Source organism: Parus major, chromosome 7 (assembly GCF_001522545.3).
Source record: "Parus major isolate Abel chromosome 7, Parus_major1.1, whole genome shotgun sequence".
Classification (NCBI taxonomy): Eukaryota; Metazoa; Chordata; class Aves; order Passeriformes; family Paridae; genus Parus; species Parus major.
In genome coordinates this window covers 4165342-4185583 of record NC_031776.1, presented here as the reverse complement: position 1 = coordinate 4185583, position 20242 = coordinate 4165342, and the positions used below count along the sequence as shown (strand labels likewise).

At 44.4% G+C, this 20242-nt stretch overlaps 1 protein-coding gene across 1 annotated transcript in view; it reads left to right on the top strand.

The window, feature by feature from the left end:
- Nucleotides 1-20242, top strand: part of CPS1 (carbamoyl-phosphate synthase 1) — an 87023-nt gene that overhangs the window by 32014 nt on the left and 34767 nt on the right. The window contains exons 17-21 of the mRNA XM_033516191.1: nt 1166-1310; nt 1640-1850; nt 2918-3116; nt 5153-5329; nt 8899-9017. Coding sequence (XP_033372082.1) covers nt 1166-1310; nt 1640-1850; nt 2918-3116; nt 5153-5329; nt 8899-9017 — 851 coding nt within the window. The remainder of the gene's footprint in view (nt 1-1165; nt 1311-1639; nt 1851-2917; nt 3117-5152; nt 5330-8898; nt 9018-20242) is intronic.

Genomic DNA, 20242 nt, shown 5'->3' with positions numbered 1-20242 from the left:
AATTTAGGTCTTGTTGAATGAACTCAAATTTGGATGCTGATTTCCATAGCCTAGCAGTTATGAAGATGATTTGTAGTAATTGATAATTGGCTTTTAGGCACTGGAGTGAGCAGTTTATAATTCAGATAGCTGAACTCTGGGTGTTTGGTAGCACAGCTGGTTCAGGTAAGCTGGCCTTGAGGTTGTGTCTCCCGAGTTTGCTCATTGAGTGAGAGAAGGCACCAGATACAGGAGCATCCAGGACTGGTTTGCAGGAGTGCTTAGGAGTTCCTGCTACATCCCCACCAAGTCAGTGCCTGCTTAGGCCAGGTGTGAATTGCCATTCCTCAAATGTCTTTTTCTTTTATTCTGTGTGATTTTGGCAACTGAGCTAAGGGCAACATTTAAGTAACAGCTTGAGTTAATGACAGATGGGACCAGGCTGAAGACTCAATTCATGGGCAGCATTATAACAAGAAGCTTTGCTAAAGGATGGATTGATAATGTGCCCATCACTTTCTAGGGTTTTAAGCGAGTATTGATTAATGTTTTCTATCTGCTAATATTAAGGCCATGTCTTTGCTTAGATTATGCTCATTTACCAACAAACTGTATTTTTCATTTTTGCCTCCTGTGCTGAGGAATACTTTCAAGATTAGTTTAAGAATAAATCATCACCCTTGCCTCTGGTTAGTATGCCAATGACAAGCAGCATTATTAATGCTATTAATTACATAGTGTTTGCTGGCACCTACACTGCCATCACTCCCTCATTTTGCTTTTTGCAACATTCTCCTATTGAAGTCCTTGGGGCTGCCCACATAAAAACATGTCTGTTGCATGATTGAAGCCTTAGATGTTTTTATTATCCTATTTGTTATTTATATACTCTTGCAAGCACGCATGCCCAACCCTTTTTTCCCTCATCATATCACATAAATATTTTCAAGAAGGAAAGGAAGGAAAGGAAGGAAAGGAAGGAAAGGAAGGAAAGGAAGGAAGGAAGCTTGTTATCAATGTTCTGAACTTTACTTATTTTCATCTTTCCTTGGTCTGGAATGTCTGGAGAAAAGTCACAGAAGTCTTAAATATGGTGCAATATGGTCTAATAAGGGGTTTGGTGATGGTTTTTTGGGGGGGTCTTGTGGCGTTCTTTTGGTGTTTATTTCCCATAACCTATTCCCAGGCATTTGCAATGACTAACCAAATTCTGGTGGAAAAGTCAGTTGTTGGCTGGAAGGAGATAGAGTATGAAGTTGTGAGAGATGCTGCTGATAACTGTATTGCTGTCTGCAACATGGAAAACATCGATGCTATGGGAGTCCACACAGGTAGGCTTGGGCACAGGGTGGCTCAGTGACTTTTTTTATGCAGTGCCTTTCAGCCTGGTGTTGTTGACAGAGCTTTGTGATTGATGAAGGGTGCTAGAAAAATACTATTCAGGTTCTGAGTACAGCCAGATAGGGTGTGAAACAATCTAAACCTACACCTGTGGGCTTCTGGCTATCTGTGCTTTTCATCAGCTGTGCATGCACAAGTTGTAATTTCTGCTAATGTCATTACTAGTGGTTGTTTAGCAAAGACAGGGACTTGTGTGGCCACAATTTACTGCTGCTGAGTTGCTTCTCATTTTGCTTCTCTGCTACCTTGTGACAAACAGGAGATTCTGTTGTAGTGGCTCCAAGCCAGACACTTAATAATGAGGAGTTTCAGATGCTGAGGGATCGTGCCATCAAAGTTGTCCGACATTTGGGCATTGTGGGAGAGTGTAATGTCCAGTTTGCTCTGCATCCAACTTCCCTGGAGTACTACATCATTGAAGTTAATGCCAGACTCTCGAGAAGTTCAGCTTTGGCCTCCAAGGCCACAGGGTAAGATTACTTTTAAAAAACCAAAATGTTCCAGAGCAAACAAATGAACAAACGAAAAATTGAGGAGAGCAGAACAGGAAGAGAGAAGAAGGGATTTGGGATGTATTATTTAAATAAGTAGGTGACAGCTACAAGGAAAAAGAGTTCTGGTGCCTGTCTTCCATGTAGTTAAAACATGGAGCTGTAGCCCTGATTTTCATCAAGGAGGACTGAAGCTGGCTGTTAGAGAGAATTCTGGAGCAGTCAGGTCAGTAAGGTACAGATTTCTGCGTGGGAAGCTTCTAAGAACAGCTCTTGTCAGCATCTGTTGGGTTTGACCCTTGGAGAGCTGGTCCTGCTGGGAGATGGAGGGTGGGGTTAGTGAGCCCTCCAGGTCATTCCAGCCTGCTGATGCTGTTACTACAAATGGAAAAACTCCCAGGAGGCACGTGTGTGGGAGCCTAATCCTTACAAAGCACATCCACTGTATCCATATGTTGGCTGCAAATCATCTCTGGGACCCAGAGGGCACAGTTATTAATGAGCTGTCTGTCAGATTGATGCAAATGGCATTGCTAGCTGCCTTTGTTTTGTTGGCTAATCATAAACTAATCAAGATAAGGATAGTCAAAGCAGGCTGCTTAAAAATTGGCTTCTTAATTGCACTTTGCAGATGCTGTTGAGAGGCACAAATTAATCTCTAATTTGCAGTTCTCATCAACTCTTATGGTTATTTAAGAGCCATAGCAGGCTGGAGATGAGCCATTTTGTTGGACAGTGGGTGTTTGATTGTTTTCTTTTTGGATGACAGACTTGCAGCTAAACATATCTGTTAAGAGTGGGCTCACTGTGGTTGTGACAGCTACTGAAAGGGCTGGATAACAAAGCAAGTCCCAGACCCAGGGAGGTAGCTCTGCAAGGAGTTGAGGTGGGAGGCTGGCTGTGTCCTGGTGTGCTTGAGCACAGGAGCTTCCCATTGTGGTGAAGAGGAACGTTCACCTCCCCTCTGTTTAACTGGATCCACTCCTGGGATTTGCAAACCCTGAGTTCTTTCCACTCTACTGTGCCCTACTTCTCCTTTATGACAGGTATCCACTGGCATTCATCGCTGCCAAAATTGCCTTGGGGATTCCCTTGCCAGAAATCAAGAATGTGGTGACAGGAGAAACCTGTGCTTGCTTTGAGCCCAGCCTGGATTACGTTGTGACCAAGATACCCCGCTGGGATCTGGACCGCTTCCAGCACACCTCCAGCCGCATTGGGAGCTCCATGAAGAGTGTGGGAGAGGTGAGTGCAAGACCCTCACTACCTGGGAAAGACATTTCTCTCACTTGGAAACCCTCAGAACATCAATCTTCAAGGACCTGATGTGAAAATATATATTAAGCTGAAATGATCTTTATCCAGTAGGATAATTAATGGAAATTGGTTAGAACTCTGTGATGCTGGATATCACAGTGTGGATTCATAAATGGTTTGACTCCTAAAGGAAGAGATCACTATGGATTACCTGACGTTGACTACATTCTTAACACCCACTCTAGGGCTCTCAGAGTTACTTTTCAGTTTGAGGTTCTGTAGTGGTGGTTAATTACAGTATAATTTCACCAGTAGTAGTGTGTTAAGGTTTTTAGTGGTGCCCATGAGCCACAGCTTTCAGTTCTTCCCAAGTTATTTGTCCTCTCTGTTAAAACCATGTGCCAGTTCTCTGCTTATTTCTTCCAAATCCAAACACAAATTGTTATCTTCCTCTCAAGTTTTGATTTCTTTTAGAGATGAAGTCCCTTACATCAGATTTTAAGTCTGGACAGTAACAGTATTTTCAGATGTTTTAAGAAGGGGATAATGAAACAAAATTGGGAAATTACCCACTTAATTAGTTAATTACATATCAGCTACCAAAGCAAAATAATTATATTTGTGTATTTTTTCAGTTGTCTTTTCAAATAGCTATTTTATTAAATTATTTTGTCATGCAAGATGTTCCTAATATCATTGTTGTCGTTGAACAAGAAGCCTTCATCAGAACTGGAAAGATTCATTAGAATTTGATCTTCCATTGGCAGTTTTGGTTTTTAATGGTAATTAGGTGGGATTTTTTTTGTTTTCAGTGAGATGATGGTTCCTATGATATGAACCCTCTCTGCTTAGGGGTTTTGGGAGCGTTCTGTAGAACTGGAGTTCCTAAATACAGTTGCACCATCAGCTGTGGAACTTCCTGGCCATACACATTTGCAGGAGGAGAGGTTGAGTCCTTCCAGAGTTCCTGTGTCACAGAAGTGCCTCAGCCTGTGTCCTTGTCCAGGCAGGATGCTGGGTAAAGGCAGAACAGAGACACAGGGAGAGTGTCAGTGCTCTGACAGTGCAGGTGAGCTGGAGCAGGGATGGAGAAGCCCAAGGGGTGCAGTGTGCACCTGGTGGGGGTACAGAGCAGGAAGGTTAATCTGCAGGACCTGTGGGTAGGAGACAGTCTTTGAAGCAAAGAGTTTCTTGCCACTGTCTTCCTATTAGTATGGCACAATCATCTCCCAAGGCCTGAACTTGAAGCCAGATCGCAGCACCTACTGCATTTTTATTAATTGAACAGTCTGGTCTGGCTCTTTCTGAGCTCTGTTGTGCTGGGCAGTGGGCCTGGAGCTGTGAGAAAAGAGAAAGCAATTTTATTTTTTCTTTTGACATTTTTCAGCATTGTGTTTGAGAAGATTTTTATGCTGTTGAGGTCTCACTGCACTGGAAAATAAAAATGTAGAAGTTTGAGAAAGGGCTCTGTTACCTCACAGATTTCTAGACAGAAAGGCTTGTTTTCTTATTAGATATGGTGTCAAGACTGAAAGAAGGAAACCCCAGTGCTGCTACACCAAGTTGGAGTAATCATTTAAGAGAACCCTCACAGGGGAGAGATACTGTTAAATGTAATTTAAAGGAAGAGGAGCAGATTTCTCCTGAACCTTAAAACCCACACAGTGAGTTTCTATCTATAACAGGCTAAACAGAAATATTCTTTTATATTAATATACCCATGTGGCTCCATAATACTTCCCTCCACCAGAACTCTTCCCTCAAAGCAGTTTCCAGAGGAGAGCAGCATCCTCCTGTGTGTTACAGACATGGAGGTGGAAACCAAAAGCAGTCACTTGTCCAGTCAGATCTAGAAGTGGGGCTACCAAGGCTCAGTCAACTGCACCTTACAGCCAGCAGGACTATTTTAGGGAGGAGTCCAAGGGCTGCCATCTCTCTGTGGCTGGAATTGTCCCTGTTCTGTCACTCAGGGCACAGCCAGGCTCGGCTCTCCGTGGCTCACGTGGGTGTGCTCTCCCTCACAGGTCATGGCCATCGGACGCACCTTTGAAGAGAGCTTCCAAAAGGCCCTGAGGATGTGCCACCCCTCAGTAGATGGCTTTGTTTCACGTCTGCCTATGAATAAAGCCTGGCCAGCCATTGTGGATCTCCAGAAGGAGCTCTCTGAGCCATCCAGCACTCGGATATATGCAATAGCCAAGGTAACAAAAGAGAGCAAGACCTTGAACTACGCCCCTTGAGTTGGAGCTGCCAGGTTGGGTCAAGTGAAGTGACAAAGGCTGAGTATTCCTCATTCTCTTGCTTTCCTGTCAAGCTCACTGGGAGTGCTTTGAGTAGGATTCTTGCTTATGCTCTCTGCATCTTTCATGTTCAGGCAATGCCTTTGCCTTTTGGTGGTACAATCTTAGCCTGTGTTCATTGCCTTCAGCATCAGGTGCATTCTATTGTCCTGCTACTTTAGTTTGTAGCTGAGTGCTGGTGGACACCTGGATTCCTCTCCTGTGAGATTATATTTGTCTGCTAAACATTGGCTAGTGCTCAGCCCTGATTTACACTGGTGTGAGTGCCAGTCAAAACTGGTCAGTTTTGCAGCTTACAAAGGAATAAATGAAGATCCTTTTGAGAACTGAAACACAAAGGATGATAAAGAATGGCAAGCTGCAGTGTGTGAGAGCACTGTCTGCTAGCAATGGATGCACTGGTATGGACTTGAAACAAAAAGAACTGCACACCTGTGTTAAATTTCACAGACAAGAAATCCCCTGTTCTTCAGAACTGGCTTGGCTTCCTGTTGCATCCTTTTGACCCCTCTCTAAATCACTTCAGCCTTGAAGGTGTCTGTGTAACAGGGAGTGTTATTGTAAGGGGACTAGGGTGTGAATTTATTTCTTCCTTCATGTTCTCAGTGTTTGCCTGTGCATATCATGTGGTAAATGTGGGGTTACTTTAGAAGGTAGGTGCAATTTCAGACTTTGGTTTTGCTGCAGGTAACATGTCCATCTGTCCATACCCTCTATGAAGAGTAGGGCACAGCTGTCTTTTACACTCCTGCTTACCTGTTGGCTTGATTTTTTTTTTTTTTAAGATTGCAAACCTTCCTGGCAGGGAATGCCCAATTACTCTTTTTTGTGCCCCTGATTTTGTGTGGTAGAGTCTTTCAGCCCTTTGTGCTCTTGTGTAGGTACATCTCCACATGAGTGAGGAGCTGAGCCTGTGCTGTGTTAGTTAAAAGGTTTTCACGTAGCTGTTCCTCTTATGAATGGCCTGAAGAAAAATCACAGTTTTATAAATGTGTGCCTTGTCCAGCTGTTCTCTCTTGCTTTTCAAGCTGGGGAAGTGCATGTCTTCATCCTTCAGCAGCTGTGTATGGTCTTTATTACAGCCTTTCTCTTGTGCCTGAGAGAAAAACCTTACTTCTCGAGTCTCTGAGTGGTTCAGAGAGATTTTATGAAAGATTAAAATTAGACCCATGTTAGCACAGGGAATCTGGGGAGGTGAAGGTGAGTTTGGGTGCCACTGAACACTGGGTGTTCCCAGCTGCTGCTGTTTTCACTGGGATCTGGTGGAAAAAGCAAGAACAAACTCTTAGTCCCTCCTTGTAAAGAGTTGTCTCTGCCCACCACAGTGCTGGGTGGGAGTGCTGCAAGGATGGAACAGCCTGATGAGCAGGGATGCTCAGGTTGTGTCAGGTGTTTCCTGCTCCTCTTAAGGCTGTGCACAAGTGGCCCCAGCAGGCTCAGGCTGTGGAGTTGATGCACACTCTGTTTCCCACCAGGGCCCTGGTCTCCCAGCTGGCCACACTGCAGATGTGTAGTTTGCACTTGTGTTGCTGCCCATAGGCAGCTAAATTCTTCCTCAGGGGAGGAACCAGCGTGGAACTGAAGGAACAAGGGGGCTGGCCTTGGAGCAAGCTCTGTTGCTTGGCCTGGAGGCCAGGCTCGCTCCATGGCTCTTGGTGTGAAGGTGAAACCCCTTGGCTTTCCAGTGTGGACCAGTCCCTCATGGGAAGGATGCTTTTGGAGTTGAGCAGGGCTCTAAAGTCACACTGTCCTGCTGTGTCCCTCTCCTCCTGCTTCCATGGTGTGTTTTGGCTGTTCTCCACTCAGGTTTAAAGAGGTGAAAGCCACTGGAGTTCAGGGCCTCCCTGAAAAAGTTCTACACGATTGCCTGGAAACCTGATTTGCCCCTGGAGTGTGGTGATAGGGAGCAAGAAATGTCTGCAAACTCATTCTTCTCTCCCAGTCTCCAGATTTATGGGACAGAGATGAAGATAGTTGATTTTCTCTGCCCTTCCCCTGATAAATGAGTGAAAGGGATATATTTTTTTTAGTTTCCTTTGAAGATCCCTAGGACTTTTTAAATAAAGTGTCCTAACCAGCTTTAGAGTATGTGGTCATGCTACCTGTGTGTGTATGTGTGGCTCAGTGACCACTGACTGAGACCTGGGGATCCTGAAGATCTCAAGTCTGCCTGTGTTTTTTTAAAAATAGATGGACAGAAAAAAAAAAAGACCTGCTCACATCCCACTAATGTGGCAACGTGACCTCACCCTTCAAGCCCTAAAGAGTCAGGATGGGAAGGACCCCTTACCAGTTGTCTCATACCAGTAGTGTACCCAGAAATGTCTGAGAAGCCCAGCTTGGTCACTGCCAGTGCTCAGGAACTGCTGTGGGGAAATAATGCTGGGGTGCAGTGGGCCAAGCTCATTCCTGGATCAATTCTGGAATTTTCTTCAATGGCATTGCTCTGGATTTGTTCCAGAGATGCTGCCCTGCAAGAAAACAATTAAGCATGGTAAGAAATTAATGAGCCTGATTACTTTAGCTCAGCAAAGATACCGTGCTGGCATTATCATTATGGTTGATTATAGTTGCTTTGTCAGGAGAGTTGTAACTGTGCACCACTGGTGAGACCCAAGAAATTGCATTGATAGAAAATACATCATACTGAGGGCTCTCTGAGGTGCTGGTTTTTTTTTTTTAAATATTATGATGTTTTGTAACCCATTGTTTTATGAATAATATCTCTGTGGGGTTCCTTTTTACCCCATGGCTGTAAATAATTGATTAAAAAAACCCAAACCCATCAGCAACCCCAGGAAGAAAGAAGGGAAATTTGAATGGTCTTGAGATTATCTTGAGGATGAGTGAGAGAAGCTAGAGCTATGCTGTAGCTGCAAGCATTACCCAGGACCTGACTTTCCCTTGCTTCAGATGTAATGCAAGGCCACATGCTTTGATTCAGCCCTATATTTCAAGGGTATATCAAGATTTATGCTCCAAAGCAAAATGTTCCTTCTCAGCTGAGAATCCAGAACTTCCTGTTTTACATTTTCAGCTAGGGCTGGCAGTGGGCTCGAGATTTAGGCAACTTGAGTGGTAAGAGGTGCAGATGGAGCATTGGTCACTGCAGCCTGGATGTGGCTCCCTGTGGCTGAGCACGCTCTCGGTGGCCACCCAGCCTTGTTGTCACCAGCTTGTCTGGCTGCTGGCTCTGTGAAAAGCAAATCATTCTCCCACTGAAACAGGAGCCAGCTTTTGGAGCACAGGGAGAAGTGGCTGGTGCCTCCCTGCACTCCTCATGGGGCACAGTTCCTGTTGCTGCAAGGAGACAGGGTCAGGAGGTAGACAAATATTTGATTTGTACAGCTCGATCTACAAAACTTCTTTTCTTTATGCTGTATCCTTGCTGCTACCTGTTTGCAGACTGGATCTGTATTTGTGCAGCGTGTGTTAAAGGGGCTGTTTGGTGCTGTCCTGTTTTTTGGCAGGCCTTGGATAATGAAGTCCCCGTGGATGTCATTCACAAACTCACAGCCATTGACAAGTGGTTCCTGTATAAGATGCGCAGCATTGTGAACATGGAGAAGATCCTAAAGGATGTGAACAGGTAAAAAAGCCTTGTCCTAGGACACAACAATTCTTCTGGGAATCCTGCTCAGAAACCTGTGGTAAGCACAGATGCAGTTAAAGCTGAGAAGTTTATTCAACTGCTTGGAATAAACAGCGTTGTCTTAAAACCCAGTTGAGTGTCTCAGCCAGCAGAAACTTTTGAGAATACTCTTTTTGGTATAATAACTCCTTGGATTATGGAAGTTATGGTTTATTTTGGAAAACCCTCACTATCTCTGAGACTAAGACTGGGGCTGTGGATGATCTGTGATGAGCAACTCATGAACCTAGGACAGAGTTACTTCTCAAACTCAACGCTGGACTTGTCCTGACTTACTGCCCCTGAGGGTCACATACACTGCATTTTATTTCCATCCTGGACTATTGATTTTTAAGCTTTTCTGCTTTGCTGTGATTGTGCAGTATATGTGAATATTGTTTTTGTACCATGCTTTCAAACATCTCTGGCTCCAGAAATATTTAAATATAAATCTTCATCCTTCAAGAAAAATGACCATGTAAAAGCCAACAGGAAAGATAGCAGTAAATTAAAGGAGTGGGCTATATTTCAGTTCAGACTCTTGCTGACTTGAGCTTTCCTCTGGTGTTTTACGAGGCTGGGAGAGGCTCCTTGCTGAGTTATCGGCTGAGTGTTGCTGGGTTTGCTGCCTCTGGTAGCACAGGTGTCACCACACGATGGCACTGGGAGTGCAGTGAGCTCTGAGCCACTCTTGGTTCACCTGTGTCATCCCTGCTTTTTTCACCAGCTGTGCGCTTCTCATTGAGCAGCTCTCGCTCTCCCTTGCTGCCGGAACAACCGGGAGCTGGAGCTGAACAAAAATAAATGTGGAGAGAGATGTAGAAGAGAAGGGGTAGCTTGATTATTTGCAGAAGTCTGTTGTTTGTCTGCAGAAGTTTTTGTCCTCTAACACCTATGTCACATTGCACTGGAGCCTCTTAAACGTGTATGTGCGGCTCGTGAGCAAAAAAAAAATACCACCCCAGCATATCCAGGATCAGTTTGAGCTTGTTGGAGTGGGACACTCTGGAATGAGGCCCCAGAGGCTGGCTGAATCCTCAACTGGTGTAAATCCAGGATCACTCCACACAGGTTAATCTGCCTGAACCCTCCTGTATGGCTGAGGTTGCTTTCCCTTTCCCTGCCATGGGTGACAGGTGATTTTACAACCAGTGATCAGTAGCTGGTAGCACCCTACAGGGTTTTTCATCCTTGTGGTACCCAGGCAGCCATCTGTACAGAGCCCTCACACACTACCCAGCCTTGCATTTTTATCAGACACAAGCAAGTTGTGTCCTTTGGAAGTGGATTCTTGCAGTTGAAATCAGATCATGGGTGGTATCATAGAATCACAGAATGGTTTGGGTTGGAAGAGTCCTTAAAGAACATTTAGTTCTAACCCCCTGCCATGGGCAGAGACACCTTCTGCTAGTCCAGGTTCCTCCAAGTCCTGGGATCCAGGGCCAGCCACAGCTTCTCTGTGCCAGGGCTTCTCCACCCTCAAAGGGAAGAATTTTTTCTTAATAGCTAATCTAAATATTCTCTCTGTCAGTGTGAACCTGTTCCCCCTCGTCCCCCTTTTCACTGGTCCTAAAATCATGAGCCAGACACAGGTGATAAAAAGAGTGACCTTTATAAGGATCCTTAGGTGCACAGTTCACCAGATGGAAAACACCAAAGATGCTCACATAGCAAAATGCATATACAATTTTTATGTTTAGCAAATTATCATATCTGACAAGAATCCCCAATTAGAGAAATAAGTAGTGAGGTTATTCCCCCCTGGTTCAACCCTCTTTGAATTCCCCCTCCTTTAGTCAGGAACTAAACTTTGTTTATGAAAATGTGTCTCAGAGAGCTGGTTTCAACTGTGGCTTTTCAGAGAATCTAATCCTGAATGTGCACAGCTTGGAGCCTGTGGGAATTTATTTTGTCTTTCTGTATAACAGAGTAGGTAAAATGCTAGCTACAAATATATGTGTAAAGAGTATAGAAAATATATAACAGAAAAAAAAAAGGGCAAAATTCAATTTGGCATCACTGTCACTCCTTGCTCTGTAAAACAGTCTCTCTCCATCTTTCTTGTTTGCTCCCTTCAGGTATTGTAAGGCTGCAGTTAGGTCACCCCAAAGCCTTCTCTTTTCCAGGCTGAACATAAAAATTATTTTACCTTCATTCACTTACCAGTGCATATTTTCTCTCCACTATAATTTCTCACACTTTTACAACAAAACTGTCTTACCTCCCAGCCAGCACTGGAGAGAGGGGATGGACTGTGCAGCTGCATTGCATTGAAGGCAGAAAGGGAAAGAGCCAGGGGAAACCACTTGGGGCTTGAGCTGAGAGGCTAGTCCAGTGAGCCACATCAGGAAACATATCTGTGCCATAGCCAAGGGAAAGCTAATTGAATGATGCAGATGAGACTTGGCACACGTGTGCTCTTCCTGCAGCCAGCTGTTTCCAGTCCCCAGCATGCCTGGCATGAGTTCTACCTGTGCTACAGGATAATTTCCAATTGAAAAGAATAAGAGGCGATGCCATCGTTGCTTTAAATCTTTCTGGTGGTAGAGTACATTTAGCAGAACCAGAAGTGGTTGCCCTGTTCCAGGCATTGTTGCTGGTTAGGGGATGTTTGGATGGATCCAGCCCTTCCTTTCTGTTTCTGTGTCAGTTTGGAGGTTCTTTGCAGTCAGGTTTTGGATGCAGTTGGAGTAACAAAGTCTTGATTTGGGCCCTGCAGAGACTGGTGACAAGGAGATGCTCTCTGCCAAGAGGAAATCAAGAGCTAGAGCGAGTGGGTGTGACAGGCAGGTGGGGAAGGGGGATCAGAGGCAGGGGGAGGCCTTTGAGAGCAGTTCAGGAAGGAACTCTCACCCAGCACATGCTGCCTTGCATCCCTGGCACGTGCAGTGATTCGGGGGTGAGCAGGAGGTCTCACTGATGGATGGAACAGATCTCGCACGAGTGACGGGCTGAGTGGATAATGCAATGCTGAGGGAAAAACTTTCTGCCAGATAAGTGTTTGTGCACTGTCTGTGGTGTACAGGCAAGGACAGACATTTGCAAGGCCAGCAGGGACTGGGAAGAGCACCCTCTGCCCCATTTACCTTTGTCCCACTCAACTTTTTCCTAAAGAAAATTGGCCCTGGTGCTGGGTGGGACTGTGAAGCTTTGTCACACTGCAGCAGTGGCTACTTTTGACTCTTCCTCTGGGCCCTCTAGGATGGAGAAGAAGTTGTTTAAGATATGTGATGTGTCTGCAGGAAAGCAAATGGCCTGAGTTGAATTGGGAGAAGAAAGCCATTTTGAGCGTACTTGTGAGAATAACAAGTAATATCACAGACACGTCAAACACGTGCCTCTGTTGTTTCTCCTATGACCTCATGTATTTTTTATTTTGGAAACTTACATTTGAGGGGGTTTTTGTTGTTGTCTAACCAATTACATTTATACCTGGACTGTAATTGTAAATACAACCCTCCCCACCGTGCACATAAATAAATAAAACCACTTGTACTCACTCACATGGGAAGAGCAAACACCATCCCATGCTGTCAGTCCATGAATAGATGATGGTGTATGAAACAGTGGCAGTGCAATAGGATGTGCTATAACCTGGGAATTATTTCCCTGGGTTTGGTCTTGCCAGTCCCATGGGTGAAGAAGGGCCTGGAGAGACCCTGCTGGATTTCCATCACACTGACAGCTCATGGGGGAGGTGGAAGTTTGGACAGACCGTGTCCAGCTGTCTGAGGCAGCAAGATGTCACTTTTAGGCCAGGAAAGCCATGAAGCCACTACTGAGCACGTCAGATTTGAAGCAGGGTCCAGTGATACCAGGAATCCTCAGGAGGACAGCTGAAACTCAGGCTTAGAAGTAACATCTAAGGCATTCTTGACTAGGCCTAGGTGCAAGGGAAAACCTCTTTTGGAAATTACATCTGTTCTTTGACTGTTTGTAGTGAAGATTTGTTTGCATGCAGCCATGATTATTTTTATTTCCTCCTGATTTTGGGATCTCTGAAAGCAGTGGCTGTATGTACAACAAACATGATTAAAGAGAGGTAAAGAGGTAGGCAGCTATGGTGAAATCATCACTTAGGCCCAAGTGACATGGGGACAAAATCCTTCTAAAAATCAATAGGATTTGTGTTCCTAAGTCACTTAGGTATCTCTGTAGAAATGGAACCTGCCACTGATTATATTTGCCATTACTTGAGAGCTCATAGGGATGGGGGAAAAGTAGAGGTAGCAGGGTGAGTTTCACTGCTGGAGAAAATCCAGGAAAGCCATGTTGCAGCAGACAGAAGTGTGAGTATATTGCTCAAAGAGGATCATTTCAATATTGATTAAAAGCTGTAAAGTAGAGTTCAGTTGAGGAAAGAGGAGCATAATAAACCACCATTGTGAAGAGCAAAGCACAGAGATGGTGAGCTTGCCCAAAGTCTGAAGGACAGTCTGGCAGTGCAGCGACCTGAACTCTTGTCACCTGAAATCTCAACTCTTTAAATTAACCTTAATTGAAGCAGCAGGTCATCTTTTTGGCAGATACTGAACCAGCCAGCCTGCTAACAGTGGGAAATGATGACACCAATCATATTTTGATAATTTTATACTTTGGAGCTTTGTTTTGGAGTAAAGTATGTGAGAAAACACCTCCTGGCCTGTTGTGTGCTTGAAAGGAGTAAGTGCAGCCCTGACTATCACTCTTGCCTTTCCCAAAGAGACATGGGTTAATAAAGGGAAAAGACAAAAGTGGGAGGGTGCAGACCCACTTTAGCCCAGTTTTTGGAGCCGGGTGCTCTGCTCAGTTGCCCACAGGAGAAGTTTATTGCAAAGGCCTTTTGGGAGCCCAGTGCCTGGGTACCTGCAAGGTGTGCTTTGAAAGCAGTTTGTTGGAAGCATGGCTGTGGTGGAGTAGGCACAGGAATGCAGGATGGAATGAAAACCAGCAGGTGAGCTGGGAAGCACTGAAGGGAGGGAAATTCAGATAGACCTGTGCTCTTTGTCAGGGCCTGCTGCACCCCCACTTTTCTCAGCAGCAGTTTCTGCTGAGCCCTGTGCTTTTGGGACAGGTCAGAGTGTGTCACACAGCTCTTGTGTGGGCATCCAGCAGAGCAGGGCCAGTGACAGTAAATGAGGCTGTGCTGGTTTATGCTCTTTGAGGAGCTGTCAGTGACATATTTGTAGAGCTCCTCTCCAGCTAACTGGAAAGACTACTTTTGAATTCTTTGTGAACTGTAGGGCAGGAGAGGCTTGGGAACAAATTTGGAATGCAGTACATGAGGAAAATACAAGCAGCTATTCATCACTGTTGTTTGTGCTTTGTGTGGATCTAACATAAGATGCTTTCTGTCTGTCTTGTAGAGCCACTGGTAATAATTTCACAGCTGTATTTTCTTTCAAAGCATCTGTACAGTTCTGAAAATGCAATATGCATGTTTTCCTTGATGCAAAGGATATGCAGGCATTGCCTTAAAAAGCTCCTGGGGAGTCTCTGTAACCAGTTTGTAAAATGCTAGGAGCAGGGCAATCTGTACCATGGCATCCCAGCAAACACCTCAAAGCTCTCTTTTACCAGGGGTAGAAAACAGGCTTTCAGGAAACATCTACAACCCATTTCTTGGCTGTGTTTTTGGTGTGAGCAGCTGCTTTAGCTCACTTAATCTTGTGAGTGAGTCATTCAGGTCTTAGGGCACAGTGTGAGGTTCATGTTACTTAAATCAAGATGTCCACAATGAGATTTATTAGCCCAGGGACCAGAATGTTAAAGGTGCAGAGAGCTGGAGTGACAATTGTTTTGTGAGTGAGATTTGTTTGTTTACAGCTCCTGCTTCCTTAAACGCTCCTTTGACAGCTTATTGTCAGTCATCTCATGGGTTTCTTAGGAGGGGAAAACTGGTAACAATCTGTCTCATTGAGAAAAGGAGCAGGGAGAGAATTTATACCATGATCTCATTATTTTAAATTGTAGCATGTTCAAAATCTTGTAAAACATCACAAGTAATCAAGGAAACCAGTAGGAGCCTTGAAGCAGAGCAGAACAGTGAGAAAACAAGAAAGAATATGCTTTTGTACATAATTTAGCCTGAAATTCAGCAGGCTTTTGAAACCCTGCAGGCCTGAGAGTACTGAGAAAGGGAGAGCTCTCTCAGGGTCTAATACATTTTGCTTCCAGCACTTCTTAATTTTGGTCCACTTTTCTTGCTGTAGTGAAACTGAGCTTAAAGTTTAGTCTGGGCTTAAACCGCTTCAGACTAGGGAGGAGCCAAATTCAAGATCTTTGGGCTGAGCTGGAATTGCTCACCTTTTGCAGCTCCTCTGTGCACATCCAAGCCAGGTTTGTAACTTCTGAGATGAGGCAGAGGTGATGGGATAGGGGTGAGGAGCCTGTGAGCTCACAGGGATCGTGTTAACAGGGACACAGCTGTGTCCCAAATGCTCCCAGCTCAGGCTGTGGCTCTCAGTACACAAAATATTCCTGATCTTTTTGTTCCAGGCCCGTTTACATTCTCCTAAGTAGTATGTGTATGGGCATAAACTTGACAACATACCTAAAAAGAAGCAGAGCCTGATTCGGGAGACAAGAAAAAGTGTTTCTTCTGCTGGCATTTTTACTGGTGGATCAGATGAAAGCTGGTCAAGTGGAAGAGAGGGCTCTGTTGAAGTGAGCAGGGTCTCCTGATAATTTCAATGCTGTCAGCATCCCTCCAGTCAGTTAATAGATTTCTCCAGGTTCTCTGTGCCAGGTGAAAATTTCCTCATTAAGCAGAATTTATTCCATTTTCTCTTATCGTTTATTAGTGAAGAAGTGAGTGAATGGAGTTGCAAAGATGACAAGAGTGGAATTTTAACCTAAAAGCAACTACAAATCGACACTGAAAACTGAAAGAGAGTCACAAGCAAGGTTGGGGAAAGGCTTGTTCTGTTTATAAACTGCAAAATGAGCAGGGGACTTCAGCTTTCTGAGAAGGTGAACAACCATTTAATAATCATGGTAGCTTGCAAAAGTCTAATTGTCTGGGTTTGAGGCTTTTAAACCCCTGACTTTCATTTTGCAAGGGCAAATGTTAGGAAGAGGAGTGTTGTAGAAATCTGAAATAAAGGTCACTTAGTCTTCCCTTGTTTCAGAATTGATGCTAAGCCAGTGAGGGGGTTTAATCTTTGGAAGACTTTTTGCTCTGTGTAGGAAAAGTAAGTGATGCTCATGGGGAGAGTGGGAGGCAGTGATGTGAGACTGGGTCATGTGGTTTGGTGTATCCAGGACTGAGAATTTTTGTCTTGTCTTTTAGTGCTGGATTTCTGTTGAGCTTGAAGGGTTATTTGCTCTCAAATATTCAAAGAGATCAGCCTGGTTCCGCTCTTTGCTTGTTTAAAGGGCTCTCTCTTAGCAAAGGCAGTGGGAATTGCCCCTTAAAAATTGTCACCCCTTAACCTCTGCATGTTGGTTTTGCTACCTGCAAGATAAGCATCGCCCTACTCTATTGTTTACATGTTTCTTTATATTATTCCCATGAAAGTTTAGACCTAAATGCTAAAAATTACCATGATTAGTAAGTGGAAGTTACTCAGTTGTGAAAATGTGTGTCCAGTACATGTAGAGAGGCAGCCTGATTTCCAGAGCAGTGCTGAGGATTTGCAATTCTCTGATTTGGTTCCCATTAAACATGTTGGACCAATTCTTCTGGTTTCTTCTATCATGCTTTAGGAGTAGCAGAGTGAAAACATGCCTGGGAAAAAAATGCATGGTTCCATTTCCCCTCTAGAAACTCATCTTTTCTCTTTTGCATGCTGGTTTTCCTGTAAAAAAAACTAGTTACCTTTCTGCATGGATTAGTAAGTGGCCTAACCTAATTTAAGCTGCTAGCCCAAGGCAAAGGAATCACGGTGCAAAATAATCACTGCTTTTGTTCCACCCTCCCAGCTGGGAGGGAGGGTGACAGTGAATGATATTGTTATAATGAGATACAAGAAATGGAATGAAAACAAGCTGCAAATGAAGGCAATTTGCTGTCTCTGACAGTAATCGTATGACAGCCAGCTATGTGTGTTCCTGAGGCAGAAGGGAGGGAGGGCAAGGGAGTAAACGTCTATGAAAGAGGCTCATTTTCTTGGGGTCATCAGGTCTACTCACTCATCCTGAGGAGGCTGAGTCCTTAATAGCCAGTGACTGCTAGCATCAGTTTTGACAGAGAACAGGTGGAGTTTGCTGTATTTGCTTCTGTAAAAACACACATCCATGCCTTCAGTTCTGGTGTTCATGATTTGTGTAAGAAGTCCTGCCTCTGAGCTGAGATCAGGAAGCAGAATGGGTTGAAGATGAGGAGAGGAGTTTCTGGTGGAGGTATTAGAGTGTGGACACCATGGGTTTTAATATGGTGTGGTGCCACAAAGTGGGTCTTTGGGAAATCCAAAACCTGGAGACTCAACCTGCTGGGTTAGGCAGGACTTTTTCACCCAACCATAGAATGGTTTTAGGTTGAAAGAGATCTTAAAGCTCATCTCATTTCTGCCGTGGGCAGGGACACTTTCCACCTGCCCACGTTACTCTGAGCCCCGTCCATCCTGGCCTTGAACACTTCCAGGGATGTGGCAGCCACAATTTCCCTTCTGACACTGATGAAGAGGAGGCTTTGCTGGGGTGAGAAGGGTGGTGTGGTGCAGGTTGTAGAGAAGATCCAGGATGTAGGTGATGCCTGGAGTCCCCTGAGGGCAGAGCAGGCTGTTTGTGGGGCCAGGCTGGGACACGGTGAAGAGGAATTATTGTGTTTGTTTCCTGCAGAATTCTCACCTGCTTTCCCTTTCTCCTGTGCTGTTGCAGGAGGGTGGAGTTCTCTCTTCACATACCCCAGGGGAAGGAAGGAAGGAGTGGGAGAGGGGAGATGGCATTGGGAAATTCATAGGGCAAATCCTGTCTGTCCAGGGAACTGAACCCAAGAGTTTCTGGTTCCCAGTTCTGCTCTCAGAAAAGCTGGTTTAACACTTGTGTGGCTCTCACCTATTTCACACCAGTCTGGCTTTATTGAGGGCAGCAGAGCTGCTCTGTGCCTAGGCCAGAGTGGAGAATTCAGTCCAATGACTCTCTTTCATGCTTCAGCTTCCTGACACATTCCAATAAATTGGTCTTACCCCTCTTCTCCCACGCAAATAAAATAATAGTATTTATTTTAAAATACCGTCAAGCAAAGGACATAATTCAAAAACTCTGATTTAGGAAAATTGCTTGTTTGTTAATCATTCCTTTCTCCTTATTCAGGGCTTGCTTGTTCATAAAATATTGATTTATTGGGCAGGCAAGAATGCTCTAGGCAATGAAGATATAAAGAAGAAATGCTGATAAAAACACAGGCTTTTTTATGTTTTTGCAAAAGCTAAGCTTAGAAAAGGTAGCTCAGAAAGAGAAGGAGGCAGAAACTGTAAGGGTGGAGTCAAAACATAAGTGGGATGAAGAGTAGGAGAGAAAAGCATAGAGTGAATGAAGAGGGGATGGAGAAGATGAAGAAAATGAAGAGCAAAATGGACAGGAAAATGTTGATCTTCAGAAGTGGCAGGGGAAGCAATGTGTTTGAAATAAACAGCAAAAACTAGAACTTCTGAAAAGCAAAACCAAGGAGCAAGGATGTATGGAAGTATTGAGAGACGCTGGTTGTAAATATGAAATCAAAAAGGTACCCCAGTTTTTCCTGGTGAGTACCCCCTCATTTTCCTAATGCAAGGAGCAGGACTAAGATATGGAAAAGGGAATATTGAGATTGTTACAAGAGAAAGCCTACCTGGTGTGTGAGCCTCTAAAGATCCTTTTTGCTACGGATCTCTGAAGTGAGATGCTTTTTCCAAAGACTGGCCATTTCAGAAGGCAGGCAGAACATTCTCAACAACAGGAAGAAAACTTGGCTGGGACAAATTGTAGGTGTGCCTCCCAGCTCAGCACAGGGGTCACAGGGTCAGGACACAGTTGTGCCTCTGAATGGAGAACACAATGTGTTCTCCCAGAGCTTGAAGAATTTCGTGCCCTTGGGTGGAGTGGGCAGCTGCAATGAGAGGGAGGAGATGGAAGCACCCACATTATGACTGGTGCAGCCCAGCCTAGTGATGCCTAGGTTTAAAGTTTAGGCCAAGGGGAAGAATGTAAGGGAGATATTAAGTTGAAGTTTGTGCATTAAATTGTAGGGATACTGAATGCAAAAAAGGAATTGCTGTAGGTTCTCTCTGGAGGCTGAAATGGTAAATGATCATACAGTTGTTGTGGTGTTGGGGTTTGACACTGGCTAGGCACCCAGGAAAAACCATTCACTTATTCTCCTCTGCTGTATTTGAGCAGAGGATGGGGAAAGAAAAACTGAGAGGTTCATGGGGTGAGATAAGGATTAGGACAAAACATTCTAAGGGCAAAACAGGCAAAAAAAGGTAAAAGGTATAAAGAAAAATTTATTAAGATAATTAAAAGAGGATAATGAGAACCAAAATAAACCTTTAGAACACCCTTCTCTGTCCACCTCCCAGCCCTTCTTTCTTACTGACAACACAAGGAGACAAAACATGGGTTTTTTATGTCACTTAAAAAAAAAAAATCATTCTTCAGTTTGATTAGGGAGGGGAGTCTCTCCTGTTATGTCATGGGGTTTTCCCCACAGGAGACAGTTGTCTATGAACTTCTCCAGTGTGGTTTTAATTTTTACAAGTCCTGCCCAACCTGCTACTACATGATTCCTCCCACAGGCAAAGCAGCCTTTCCACAACTGTTTTTTTTCCATGGATCTGTGGAGTGTAGTCTTTAAAGGATGAGCTGTTAGTTTGGAAGCAAGGTTCTTCTCTTTCTGTTCAAGTTTCTCACTAGATTATAGCTTTTCAGCATGAGTATCTTTTCTTGTGGGCTGTGGGTGGACTTCTACATCCTGGCTTCCTCTGCCCTCACTAAAAGCCAGGTTGTGTTAAATTAACATGGGGATACAGCCAACATGTACCAGCCTCATGGATCTCTTCATGACTCACTGATTCCTGTCTCAAAAATGCAAGGAAAGTAAGTTTTTACTTCCTACTGCTTGCACTCTCTGCCTGCAGACTGTACCACAGAGGTGTTTGTGTGGGGCACCAAAAGTAAAAAAGATGTTTTATGTTTGAGTCTTCTTTTTCTTGCCTTCACATGCATGATCCTATGGCAGCTCTGTGCTCTGAAGCACTCGTGTATCTTCTAGTTATTCCTGT